This window comes from Streptopelia decaocto (assembly GCF_964273445.1).
Source record: "Streptopelia decaocto genome assembly, chromosome: 18".
Lineage (NCBI taxonomy): Eukaryota > Metazoa > Chordata > Aves > Columbiformes > Columbidae > Streptopelia > Streptopelia decaocto.
In genome coordinates, this window is record NC_138673.1 from 7929764 (window position 1) to 7943565 (window position 13802).

The window sequence follows — 13802 nt, forward strand, 5'->3', positions numbered from 1 at the left end:
TGCCATGGTGATGTTCCACAGAAAATAAAGTCATTGTTTGGAATAGCCTGAGATGATGCAGCTTCTTTTTGCTTTCTTTTTTTTTTTCCTTGGCTCTACAGTGTTTTACTTCACTTTTTCTGGAGTTGTATTCAACATACCATCTCACTCATTACAGTGGAGGAAAAAAGCTTGCATTTAGTGTCCTCTTCTGCTTCTGGGTGTACACATTTTGTTGCTTTGTCATTCTCATTTGTGAAATTAGAAGCAATTATCACATTAAGTTTGACTGAGTGACTAGGAAAGATCCATTAACTTTCTGCATAAAATGATAGTTCATGTGAGGCTCATCTTCCTGGTAGGAAACATGTTTAGGACTAGGAGAGGTAAGTCGGTGTCTGTAACTTAGTCTGATGCTTTCATTAGGGACTCCTTGTCCTTAAGCGTCCTCACAATATACATACATATAGACAGCATAGAGGAATTACAGAGAAAGTGCAGACTAAATTAAAGGTTTTGTAAAAAGTCTGCATTTGCTGTATGTTGTCTTCCCTTTTTTGTTATTATAAAATACTTTTGTATTAGCAGATCTGCTTTCATTTTTATTGAATAACTGGAAAGAGCTGATAATACTATTCTAGCATGCTGTTAACTGTGAAATTAAGTGGTGTTTGTTTTCAGAAGTTTGTAAAATTGTGGCCTGGTTTTAGGTTCTATTAGTGAAGGCAGGAGTATATCTGACCTGCAGGCCAACTTGGGATGCATCTTTAAGATCTCTAGCACATCTGCTGATTATTTTCGATTTGCAGTGATGGAGAGGGCTCTTAAGCGGTAAAATCATTCTCAAGCACAGAAGTCGCACAAAGCCTGGGCAGCATGTTGGATGCAGGCCCAAGAAAAAGGAATAATTTCCTTCTTGTTTATTAGTGGCCAATTTCGATAAGCATTCACATCTCTCTATGAGCTTGCACCTTTAAAGCAGGTCCCTGCTGAGATGGAATATGATGTGTCCAACAACTGTTGCAAAAAGCAACGGAGTGCTGCTGGTAAGAAGGAAGAAACAGCTTCACAAGAAATACAGTTCAAGGAGGCTGATGAAGGAGGCATCAAAACTCAGGAAACAGCAGAGAGCTCCTGAAGTGTGTACAGCAGAGCACAGTAAGACCGAAAGGAGCTGATACCTGGAATGGGAGAAGGATCATTTAGCCAAAGGGACCAGCAAGAATCTAGAGCCTGAATAAGAGAGACCTGCCGCTCATATGTGTAATTTTCTTACTGAGTCTGTGCTTTGGACGCAGCAAAGAAGTTAATTGTATTATTGAGTGAGATGCTCTGCTCAGCGAAGCTCCAGGAGCACCGGCTAAGCACCTGGCTTATTGGTAATCTATACTTTCGCATTACTAAATAGGTATTTTATTTCTTTTGAGTGCAAAGCCGTAGGGCGTTTTAAGTAGTATAATTAGTTTGCTATTAAATAGGCAAACATTATTCTTTTTGCATAGATAGGTAGTAAGACTAAAAAGATAGTTACCTTTTGCAAAACATAATCCAGCTAATTTCATTGAATAATTTCATAATGTCACTTGAAACCTCAGGAACTAGAGGTTTGGAGGTTGCTTCTGGCCTAACAGCTGCAGCCTGTCAGCTCAGCCTGCTGGAAAAGCTGTTTCTCTAGAAAATTTTTTGGTAGAAAGATCCTATGTAAATTATATATTTAATAATCTGTGACACAGTTGTGCATTTTTAGGGATGTTAGATCCATCCTGGATTAGATATTTTTTTTCGTAATGACATATTTCAAAGCTGACTCATATATATTATTCAAACAAAACATAGTAGGAACATGGAATGATAGAATGGCCTTAGGACTTTCTGCCATTGGTTCTCCCTCAATTCTGTTCAGAATCAGCTTATCTTTAAAATACTCTGTGGGGCATTACAGCACCCACCCAAGAAGATGTCCAGAAAGTGATGGATCTCAGAGAAGAGCAGCGTCATATTTTACAAAGTTTTGTAAATTGAAATGAAAACTGTGACCCACAGAAACAATTGTCTGGTGATTTGGGGTTGTTTGTTTTTGTTTTTTGGGTTTTTTTTTGCAAGCTTGAGTGTATTTACAAAGAGGAAATCCGGAGAAGAGTATCCATTACTAAATGCAATTAAAGGGAAGGAGAAAAACAACAGCAACTTATTGCAATTCTTGTAAAGAGCTTTGCTAAGCTCCTGGGAATAGAAGCTACTGATGCTTCTGGTTCCAGAACTGTTCTTAATGATCTTATTGCTCTATTCTCAGTTCTTCTCGTGAATTTCCCTTGATTCTAAAAATCGTCAGACACATAGAACACTTTTGCAGCCAAATGAAGTGGAGAAGCAAACTCTGAGGTCTTTTCAGTCCAGGCACCTTGGACGAGGAATATCTGGCACCACATTCCTATAAATCAGAGGGTGTTTACTGAGACTGGACTGTTTTTCAGAAGACAGGATTTTTTGCAGTATTTGTAAGTTCTGCATGTATATTTGAATAGCATGGATGATAGCTATTTGTGAACTCTCTTTTGTATTTATCGTAACTTGTGATGTGGTTAGACATTATATCAAAAATATTTCCTTATCTCACTGTATCAAACTTCAGTGTACGTAGGATTCAAAGAGTTCAAGTCAGTTATGCATTTTTTTAGGATTTTTTTTTTTAAAGAATCCTTCCGCAGAATTTGAAGTTTATTTCCCTTGCAAATTAATACTCATGAGGAAATATGTATTTGTCTTCATTATCATTGAAATTACCAACAGGGTTTAGAAACAAACACATATAATGACTAAAAGAGGTTTGAGCAAATTGTCAGGGAGACAGGATTGAGTTTATTCTATGGATTTTAATACTGTATTTATTCTATGGAAAATAAGTGATTCCATTTTCCATAGCCACCTCTCTGACATTTTTGGCTCACTCCACATTTATTTAATTAAGACAAAAAAATAAAATTATACATTACTGTATTCCCAGTGTATTTTTTCCATTTTTTATAAAGCTATTTTTACAACTTTTTCACTGAAATAACTGTTGTTCTGTATTTTTAGTATCATGTTCCAAATGGAAGTATTTGACTATCTATAATTTCATATTTATAGAACAATTAAGTTAATAAGATATTACATTATTCTTTCAGAATTACTCTAAGGACACAAAGAATTTGAAAGGTGAGCTCAGAGGACATAGTGAGTTAAACTGCAGTCATTAGTATTTTGTCTATACTACACTGGTTTGCTTTCAGTAACCCTAAATGTGCAAGTTTGCAAATTGATGTTCTCTTTATGTGTATGTTGTGCAAAATTACAGCAAAGGCAAATGCCTGACAAAAACTTATTTCCTATCCTACTTGCACAGGAAAATGCAGTTGACCCTTAATGTGAGTATTAAATAGTTCCACAGAACAGAAAATCTCGCTTTAATGTACAATGTAGGTTTGCTGACAACCCCTCAGAATATTTTTGTGAAGAGAAACAACCTTGAAATGTGTTTATGATGTTTTTACACTGAATGTGCAGAGAAGATTCCTGACCACTGTAATTTGGTTTATGACTGAAGGCTTTTTAAAGATTTTGTGACATTCCTGTGCTCAAAGCCATAAGATTTCCAAGCAGTCTAGGATTTCGGGGTATGTTTCTAAGTCTGATCAGCTCTCTCTAAGAGCCAGCTATGCAGGAATTCAAGTAGGATGCGTTCCTGTCACCACTGCTGCAGTTTCTGAATACTTTGCATTCAGTGGCATGAAGACCAACATTTGTCTGATTAAAACAGTTTGATAAGAAAGAAAAAAAAAAAGACTGCTCTGCTTTTAGTATATTACAGCGTATTTGTCAACTTGTGTCAAATTCTTTGTGGTTGTAAATCAGACAAGATCAGACATGTGGTCTTACAGTCTTATCTGTGGTAACCTTTCCCTTTCTGTTTCTGGGCCTCATGTTTGAGGTGACGCTCATCTCCTAAGAATCACGGGCTCCAATTTTCATATAGCGCTGCCATAACTCTGATAATGCTATTAAGTGATAATTTTCCTATATACAGGAAATCCTCTGTGCTCAGCATCGCTGTGATATGGTTATGGCACAAGCAGGCTTTTATCACACGCTTGATATAATCCTGAGAATATATTGTGGCACAAGCAGTTAGAACTGGAAAAGAAAAGCAGAGATTGTTCAGGCTTTAGTAACGATTGGAGGAGAATGAGACCCTAATTTTGCGCAGAAGCAGTCAGCTCTGCAGTGAGGTGGCTGGCACGCTCTGGGACACTCTGTTTTGCGATCTCTGTTCTGAAATGGGTGAGGGCAGTGGGGACAGGAACAAACAGCATGGAGATAATGACCTACTAGACTGTTCTAACTCTGGCCATAGTGAATATGTGTCCATCTGTCTCACTTCTGGATTACACCAATCGATCCATTCCCTGCTGTTTATCGAGAGTAGTCCTAGGAAAAAGGGGACTCGTGGCCTGTAAAGTGCTGACTTGAGGTCTTTGTGTCATTTCTCACAGACTACCTTCTCATCATGTCTTCCATTCTTGGGAAGATGAAGAAATTTGGCAGTTCTGACATGGAGGAATCTGAAATGACAGATGAACACACAGACGGAGAGGACTCTATGCTGGAAACACCTGACAGCCTCCAGGGTATACTCAGCACCAAGGCACAGCCACCCAAAAGCAACATCTTTGCAAGACGTGGGAGGTTTGTGATGGGGGATTGTGACAAGGACATGGCTCCCATGGACTCCATTTACCAGATGGATCACCTGATGGCACCTTCTGTCATCAAATTTCATCCTAATTTGGAAAGGGGGAAACTTCACAAGTAAGTTGGCCTTGTAAGATTTGGTTGTAATGAACAGTTTGACAGCTGCAGACTCTGTTTCTTACAGTAGCATTTATTCTTTCTACAGCAGCATGCCCATTTTTTCAGTTTAACTGTTTTCTATGCCAAAATGAGCGTTGCATCTGAAAGTGACAATAGCTGTTGCCTCTTGGCATCTCTGAAAATTCAGTCCATGGATATCTTGCCCAAAATTAGTGGTGGGCCTTAATTTACTCACTTGAGGCTGTTCAGGGAATAGATGTCACTCAGCATGAGAACATGGGATTGTCTGGCTCCCAGGCCTGCAGTTAGACTGCCCTATTTCAGTGCCTCTTTTAAGTCTTGTTTTCAACTTTTCAGCAACAGATAAATAATTTTATCAGGACAGTTGCTTGCAGACTTTGTGGAACTTGTGGACTTTGCAGATCCATCTATACTAATCTGTAGTGCTTACTAATTCACACAAACAAATGAAAAATAGTCTTCTGATAGCTTATAAAAAGTCTACTAAATATCTGACTTTAAGTAACTGGAATTTACCCTTGTTAGGCTCCTATCTACAGATTCCATCACTGGCTGCTCAGAAAAAGCTTTCAAGTTTTATGACCGCAGAAGGATTTTTGATGCCGTAGCCCAAGGCAACACAAGGGACCTGGATGATCTGCTACTCTACCTTAATAGAACCTTGAAGCATCTCACAGATGATGAGTTCAAAGGTAACCTTTAGTGTCACATGCCTTAAGTTGTCCCCTTCTGTTTCCAGTACTGCTTCTGAGATGAAAACAGAAAAACATAATTGTGTTAAGTGTCTGCAGGAGATCCTTTAATAGCTAGTACTTCCCTATTGATTTGGCAATGCATTGATCATAATCTTACAGGAGAATTCAGAAAAGATGACATTTTCTGTGAAACCCTGAATGAGTTTTCTTGTCTTTTGAGAGAACCTCATTAATTTCTGCATGCTTGGGAGTAGGTGGTAGGTTTGTCATCACTTCTATATAGCTGCGATTTTTTTGTGTTTATAGAGCCAGAAACTGGGAAAACCTGCTTATTGAAAGCCATGCTGAATCTACATGATGGGAAAAATGATACCATTCCCTTGCTGCTGGATATTGCCAGGAAAACTGGAACTCTGAAAGAGTTTGTTAATGCGGAGTACACTGACAACTACTACAAGGGTGAGAGAAACAGCTGCTGTAGTGAATACTCTTGGTGTCAAGACCAAAGACAGGATTAGGTTGGGCTCTCAGTCTTCTGCATGAAACCTTATGTCTGGGGATGCAGCACCCCAAAGTTCCAGTGTGTGATTGCCTGAGCACAAATGCACTGATTGTTAGTGTAAGGTGCAATATTCTGCCATTTTTGATATCTAATGACTTAAAAGCAAGTTGTATTTGCTGTCTGGGCCATCTTTATTTTGTTCAGTTCTAGAGCTTTTTAGTCTGCAATGCTCTCAGCTCCACCATTTGACATGGAGCTGAATAAATTGTGGTGCCTGAAAGTTCTCAGTCTGTATTAAATGTTGGAGATTTCTGTCTGATGAGTGTCTCTGTAGGCCAGACTGCACTTCACATCGCCATCGAGAGAAGGAACATGTACCTGGTGAAGCTCTTGGTCCAGAATGGAGCAAATGTTCATGCCAGAGCCTGTGGGGAGTTCTTCAGGAAAATCAAAGGGAAACCAGGCTTTTATTTTGGTAGGAGCAAGCGCAATATGGGCTTTATTGATTGAGTTATCCTAGCGTTCTCCCAAGTGCAAGCTGTTAAATAATCCTGTTTATGTGGGACTGGAGGCACAGAAGTACCAGATGGGCTGTTCTAACACTTAGTCCAAGAATTTACTCCCAAAGGCTGAGATTATAATGAAACACAGTTGGTAGTTGATGGTGTTCATTGTGAGCTTGGTGTCTGCATCCCTTTGTTTTCTGAGCACTGTATCATTTGAAAGGTTGTGACCTTCTGCGAGCTCGCAGTGCTTTTTTTTTAAGCAGCCATGTTTCTGTGATGCAGTTAAACCAATGAAAATGTGATTCTAACAGTTATCACAAGAATTGGTGTGATATCAGACAGAAATTCACTTCTTCTCATGGTGAAAGATGGTAACAACATCATCCTTCTGTTTATGCACATGCAGTAATGGGCTTTCTGACCACTCATTCCCATTGCTTGTCTGTAGGGGAGCTGCCTTTGTCCCTGGCTGCCTGCACCAACCAGCTCTGCATTGTGAAATTTCTCCTTGAGAACCCCTACCAGGCAGCCGACATCGCTGCAGAGGACTCCATGGGCAATACCGTCCTGCACACACTGGTGGAGATTGCAGATAATACTAAGGATAATACCAAGTTTGTGACCAAGATGTACAATAATATATTGATCCTTGGTGCCAAAATTAATCCAATCCTGAAGCTGGAAGAACTCACCAATAAGAAAGGACTGACTCCATTAACACTGGCAGCCAAAACAGGGAAGATAGGGGTAGGTGAGCAAATGTGTTTCTGTCCTATTACTGTATGAAGTTATAGAGAGTACATGCAGAACATTTATACAGGGCAGATTTTATCCCTGCTTATTGTTGAGGCCTTTTAGTAAGAGGAACTGATGCTGCAGTTTAACATGCAAAACTGCATAGTCTCTGAAGACTGCAAAAGAGGTTGTGTGTGCCTGTGCCCAGCTGGCATTGTTCATGTACCACTGGTATGCAAGGCAGCCCCACTGGAAACAGAAAGTGGGTCTCTGCTGCCATCTGAACTACTAGAGGCCTTGTACCTCGGATTGTCTGATAGAACTGTCCTTGTGACAGTCCTTGTTCAAATGAGTGCATGCTCTGAGATATGTAACATACATCTCCCAAGTTAAACTAGGGAGAAATTAGCCATTCTGTCTTGTGGAGATACTGAGGAACTAGGAGTCCTAGTAACACTGAAATGTTGGTTGTATTGTTCTTTTGCAATTAGATTTTTGCTTACATCCTTGGACGAGAGATCAAAGATCCTGAGTGCAGACACTTGTCTAGGAAGTTCACTGAATGGGCCTATGGGCCTGTCCACTCATCTCTTTATGACCTGTCCTCTATAGACACAAGTGAGAAAAACTCAGTGCTTGAGATTATTGCCTACAGCAGTGAAACACCAGTGAGTATGCACCTCTTTGGTATTTTATTCACAGGCTGGGGCACTGCTAGTGATAAGCTCTGTGTTCCACACTGCATTTTTTGCCTCATTTCTAGAAACCAATCTCCCTTCCTGAGTTTAAGGATACTAGAGGGAGCACTTCCTGAAGATTAGTATCATTTGCTGTTTTCAAAGCCCAGTACACACTGGTCCCATCAAGATTTTTCCTCTTTCTCCTTCTGCTCAGAACCATCATGAGATGCTGCTGGTGGAACCCCTTAACAGGCTGCTGCAAGACAAGTGGGACCGGTTTGTCAAACACTTGTTTTACTTCAACTTCTTTGTCTATACCATGCATATCATTATCCTCACCACCGCTGCTTACTACAGACCTGTAGAGAAGAAGGAAAAGGTACATTACTTATGTTATATATCGGGGAACCACCCACTGCATGATGTTCCAGATCTGCCTCCCATTTGAATGTATGCTCCTAAAATCAGAATTTTCCTCTTTCCTGAAGGCAGGAGGGAGGTTTGGACCCTGCTTCCTCCCCGCTCTTGCCCCCTTGCTGCAACACATTCAGAAACTTAACCTGTTCCCCCAGAAATGTAGTTGCTTTCAGCTGCTGGCAAGGCCAGATCTTTCCTGTCCCCAGTTCTGCTGAACGTATCCATGTTCCTGTCTTACACAGCCGCCCTTTACGTTTGGTCACAGCACTGGGGAATATTTTCGAGCGACTGGAGAGATCCTGAGTGTACTGGGAGGCCTCTATTTTTTTTTCAGAGGGGTAAGATATTTGAAACTTTGCTCTTTGGGCACGCGTAGGAGAGAACCAAACAGGCCTTTCCTGTTCATTAGAACTGGCTGCTAAGATAATCCATGTTGTAGTCAAGAGCTACAAATCTCTGTCCTTGGCCTGATTAGGAGTTCTCAGGTTACTAATGAGCCACTGGCTAAGATACAGTTTTGTCTATTGTATAAAAAAAGACAGTACTTAGAAGTCAGTGAGCATCTCAGCAATTAGCCTGGGCAAAGCTAAAGAATGGGGTATTGCAAATAGCCAGGCCTCTGTTAAAGATTCCTTGTCTTAGCTTGATGTCCCCTGTTTCCTCTTGGCAGCCAATGGAGAATGTGCAGTGAATCACAGTTCCTCAAACCAGTGACTGAATAGGTGGTTGTTTTCAAAAGAGCCACCAGATATAAGAGAAGTCTAGTGTTACTGGAAGAGTCTTCCCTAGATCTTATGCCAGTGTTGGTTTTGAGCTGTTCTTGTGAGACGTTTTATAGGTCCCAGGTACAGGTATCAGTGCTTAGTTGATGCATTCACATGGAATACTTTATCCCTTCTTGGATGCAAACCTGGTCTTCATTCCTGTTTTGTTTTTCAGATACAGTATTTCGTGCAGAGGCGCCCATCATTCAAGACGCTGATAGTTGACAGCTACAGTGAGGTTCTTTTGTAAGCTCCAGTATCTTTGATTGCATTTCAGCATAGAGCAGATGAGTGTGTGAGATCTGTAGCTTTGGCTGAAGCCACTTGTTATAGGTAGATACTTTGCCATAATTTCTTGAGTCCTTCCAAAATACTTGCCAGTAGATGTCACAGCACTTGAACAAGTGGGCCTGGTAAAGCAAATGAAGTGTTGAGAAGTTCAGTGACTGTGTCACATACCAGAGTTAGGAGTAGATCTCCATATTGGATTTGCAATCAAGTGCATACAAAGGATGTGGAGAAATCTTCCCATTCTTAAAGGGACCTTTGCGCCTCCATAATTTGAGTGCTTTCTCTTCCCAGCTGGAGTGCAGCTAAACAGGGTCATTTCATGGGTCCATGGAAAGGGAGGGAGTGCTGAAGAAATAGGTGTTTTCTAGGACTTTTCTTCCAGTCACAAGGATGAGCAGGGATGAGACTACAGAAGTTTGTATGTGAGGAAACTGAGGAGTTTGTAAGAGGAACTGGAGGATTTGAGATGGGAAAGAATGAAGGGAAGAGAGGAAATGTCTGCCAAGGCTCCTTTGTGTTCTGGGGAATTCCTCATTCTTCTTTATACCTTGTGGGCCTCCTCTGTTCCCCCCACCTGTAGCCATCTCAGTCCTCTGCATTCAAACTATGCTTGTCTTTCAGCTTTGTCCACTCCTTGCTCCTCCTGAGCTCTGTGGTGCTGTACTTCTGTGGCCAGGAACTCTACGTGGCTTCCATGGTCTTCTCCTTGGCACTGGGCTGGGCTAACATGCTGTACTACACTCGTGGCTTCCAGCAGATGGGCATTTACTCTGTCATGATCGCAAAGGTCAGTCCAGTGAGTGGGTGCTGAGGCGAGCAGAGTGTTCAGATCAGGAAAGTGCTGCCAATGGCCCCATTTCCAGGAGAAAAGTCACCAAATCTACTTCCATGATGTCACTGGGGAATCTTATGTCAGTTTACTGCACTTGGCATTTATTTTCTGAGTGAAGTGATCCAGTTAAGATGTGTAGAAAAGCCACCTGCTCCTCATCCCTATATTTTATAGCACTCTTGATATTATCATCACCTGCCGTGCTTCAAAATAACTACAGTGGGATAGGCATGCATGAAAGTAGACTGAGAACAGCACAGACTGGTCTGATGTGAAATGACACAGTTTTCTACCAGCTGGAAATTTATTTAGGAATAGTTTAAATGTTACCAAACAGAGCAATTAGCTAAGAGGCACTAGCTGGCTAATAAACCTCTGTATACAATGTGGCCAGATAGCCCAAGAGGGGAAGAAGAAAGATGGAACTGTTTTAATGTGGTTTGTACTCACAAAGATGAAACTATTTGGCAGGCATATGTCTTGCATATGTGTGTAAACTGTTGCATGAATAATAGAAAAGTGTTTTCTGTTTTAAGGTTCATTATCTCAGCAGGATAAACAACAGTTTAGTGCATGTACAGCCAGTTCACAGCAAATGCCTTCTTGAGCTGAAGCAGTAATTTCTACCAGTTTTTGCTGCACTTTGTATACAAGTTTTAGCAATATAAAAATCTTCTGTTTCCCCTTTACAGATGATCCTTAGAGATTTATGTCGTTTCATGTTTGTCTACCTAGTATTCCTGCTGGGATTTTCTACAGGTAGTATCGCACTTAGTTATCTTTTTGTTATCCTAAAGAATCTCAGAAAATTTTATTTTTCAAGTTACTTTTTGTTTCCAACTAAAAACTAACAAATTAACGTAATTACAAAAAAATATCTCTTCAGACTAACAATTATGTATAGTAATTTCCTGAAAATAACGTCTTACCTTTGTGCTCTTTTTCATTGCTTGCAACGGAATTATGATCTCAAATTGTATTTTTATCCTGCATATGTGATTCCTCTTTTGCAACAGCTGTGGTGACTTTAATTGAAGATGACAATGAGGGGCAAGACACAAATAGCTCTGAATATGCCCGATGCTACCATGTGAAACGCGGCCGCACGTCCTACAATAGTCTGTATTATACCTGCTTGGAGCTTTTCAAGTTCACTATTGGGATGGGGGACCTGGAGTTCACAGAGAACTACAGGTTCAAGTCTGTGTTTGTCATCCTTTTGGTTCTCTATGTCATCCTTACGTACATCCTCCTGCTCAACATGCTTATTGCACTGATGGGGGAAACGGTGAGCAAAATTGCACAGGAGAGCAAGAGCATCTGGAAACTCCAGGTACGTTGACTCTGTGAGCCCGCTATCCAAGAAAGAGGGTTTGGGGAATCGTAAGGGATTTTGGAGAGAATCTTTAGGAACTGACCTGTTTCTAAATAACAGGTCACTGCTTCTTTCTGGCTCCCCTGAACAGTTCCCCCAAAAATGTATTAGTTCCTTTTCTATTCATATTTGATGTTTTGCCTGAGCAGATGTTCCCAGTGTTCCACAGATGTTCAGAGTTTAAGAAAAGAAATACTTTTGTAATTAGACAGAGCTATGTGGGCTTTTGATGATGGAAAATCTTGATCAGAGTCTGAAGACAGGGATTACGCAAGGGGAAAACCAGTCTTTACCAGAATCTTAAAGGCACATCAGCTTTTGTTTGAGGTAAGAAAGGGAATGTCATAATTCTAATCACAGGGCAGTAATTTAGCATTTTAAATGACAAATTAACAGAGGTAGTGTTTCAGAGATGGGTATGATGCCTGCTCTAAGACGGTGACAATGGTAAAAGGTCAAGGCTTTCAAAATAAAGGTAGAATTCAGAATTTGTATGATTTTGAAGGAGCCTCTCAGTGGTCTGCTTTCTTTTACCTGGTAGAGAGCCATCACCATCTTGGATATCGAAAACAGCTACTTGAACTGTTTGAGGCACTCGTTCCGGTCTGGGAAGCAAGTCTTGGTGGGGGTCACACCTGACGGCCAAGATGATTACAGATGGTGCTTTAGGTAACCTGTTTGTATGTCAAATGAACAATCTTTATAGACAAACAGCATTAAGGGAAGCAGAACTTTCCCCCTGGAGCACTGCTGAAAAGCAGTGCACTGGCACTGTCTGCAGTAGTCACTTCAGTCTGATCTCTGGGTCAGACCTGAGGCTGGAGAGGGGGCAGCACGTGATAGAAACTCATCCTGGAGTTGTTTGGTGATCCTTAGAATAGATACTGGGTTTGTTGTTCTCTCCCCAGGGTTGAAGAAGTGAACTGGTCCACATGGAATACTAATCTGGGAATAATCAACGAAGACCCTGGGTACTCGGGGGACCTCAAACGAAATCCCAGTTACTCTATTAAGCCTGGCAGAGGTGAGGGTTTTGGGGACCTAAACCCTAGTGTGGCCTACACAGTGATAGAAGCAGCATCGATTAATTGTTAGAGGGCAGTCAGTTTTATGCACTTAATGATAATGGCAGTCGCTAAGGTAATGGCATTTTCAGTCAGCACAAAATGTGAAGGATTAAGTGGGCTCATTATTCACATAGCAGTTTTACTCTCTGGAATAGAAGCCCCCACTACATCATTCTGACTGTAGAGTTTACGAGGCAGATAATAAGTGTAAATCCTGAGGAGATGGAACAGTGTAGGGTGGCAGCCAAGTAGCCAAGAAGCTACTTTGGTGACCCCAAACCCTGTAGTTTGGGAGCTCAGCATCCAGCACAGAAGTTTTAAACTGTACAATCAGTCTCTGCTGTACTTGCCAGATTAAATATGGAAAACTGATGGAACAGTATGGGGAAGAAAACCACAAAGCCCTTTCTTCGTGCTTCTTTCTTCTTCTTTCGTCAGCTTCCTATTTAAACCACTTGTATGTTTTCTTCTGTTTCTGTGGAGGGGAAAAAATTAACCATTCCTTTCCTTTGTAGTTTCAGGGAAAAACTGGAAAACATTGGTTCCACTCTTAAGAGATGGAAGCAGGAGAGAAGAGACTCAAAAAATACCAGAAGAAGTCAAATTAAAACCTATTTTGGAGCCATATTATGAGCCAGAAAATTCTGAGATGTTGAAGGAGTCACTTCCAAAGTCAGCCTAATCTTGTTTTTAAGAAGGTGGTTAATTCTAATTGCCTATGTTGGTCCTCACAAGCAGGGTGGTTAGAGCTCTTCATTCATAAGAACAGGGGTTTACAGCAAAAAGTCAGAGGACTTATGAAATTACTGTGTGCAAGGATTTATTAAGTATGCTGAATAAACTACCTGTTGTTTAAGCTCATGTCTTCATGGTTATTTTTAATGTAAGTCTGCCAGAAATTGTCTATACTACTGGGTTTATATTTACTTGGCTAGATATTTGCATTTGGGCTGCTTCTTGAAGTGTCAGAAACAGTTCTCATGGGTTTTGTTTGGTTGTTTGTTTAATAGATAACTCCATTGGGAATTTCCCACACTGCAGAGCTGTCTGTAAGCTAGCGAGCCTTTTTTTAGTGCAGATTTTTTTT

At 40.7% G+C, this 13802-nt stretch overlaps 1 protein-coding gene across 3 annotated transcripts; it reads left to right on the forward strand.

Annotated features, from left to right (window-relative positions):
• The first annotated feature begins 42 nt into the window (after positions 1–42).
• LOC309447665 (transient receptor potential cation channel subfamily V member 1-like) lies at positions 43–13527 on the forward strand. Of its 3 annotated transcripts, XM_082068523.1 has the most exons (18): positions 43–1358; positions 2273–2477; positions 3147–3177; positions 4512–4827; positions 5377–5543; positions 5853–6005; positions 6383–6523; positions 7003–7301; positions 7781–7957; positions 8184–8348; positions 8629–8724; positions 9326–9396; positions 10063–10228; positions 10966–11032; positions 11290–11606; positions 12190–12317; positions 12557–12672; positions 13231–13527. In XM_082068523.1, the coding sequence occupies exons 4-18, from the start codon at positions 4526–4528 to the stop codon at positions 13395–13397; spliced, it is 2532 nt and encodes an 843-aa protein (XP_081924649.1). In that variant the 5' UTR covers positions 43–1358; positions 2273–2477; positions 3147–3177; positions 4512–4525; the 3' UTR covers positions 13398–13527. The 3 variants fall into 3 exon arrangements, with proteins under 3 accessions (XP_081924649.1, XP_081924648.1, XP_081924650.1); XM_082068522.1 differs by lacking the exon at positions 3147–3177; XM_082068524.1 differs by lacking the exons at positions 3147–3177; positions 12557–12672; positions 13231–13527 and adding an exon at positions 11857–11975 and having other exon boundaries at positions 12190–12314.
• Positions 13528–13802: the final 275 nt, after the last annotated feature.

Bases quoted from the DNA above. Each gene is read 5' to 3' on its own strand.
- LOC309447665 (XM_082068523.1), top strand. From the start codon at position 4,526: ATGTCTTCCATTCTTGGGAAGATGAAGAAATTTGGCAGTTCTGACATG. The intron at 4,828-5,376 runs GTAAGTTGGCCT...TACCCTTGTTAG, and splicing joins GAAAGGGGGAAACTTCACAA to GCTCCTATCTACAGATTCCA. The intron at 7,302-7,780 runs GTAGGTGAGCAA...TTTTGCAATTAG, and splicing joins CCAAAACAGGGAAGATAGGG to ATTTTTGCTTACATCCTTGG.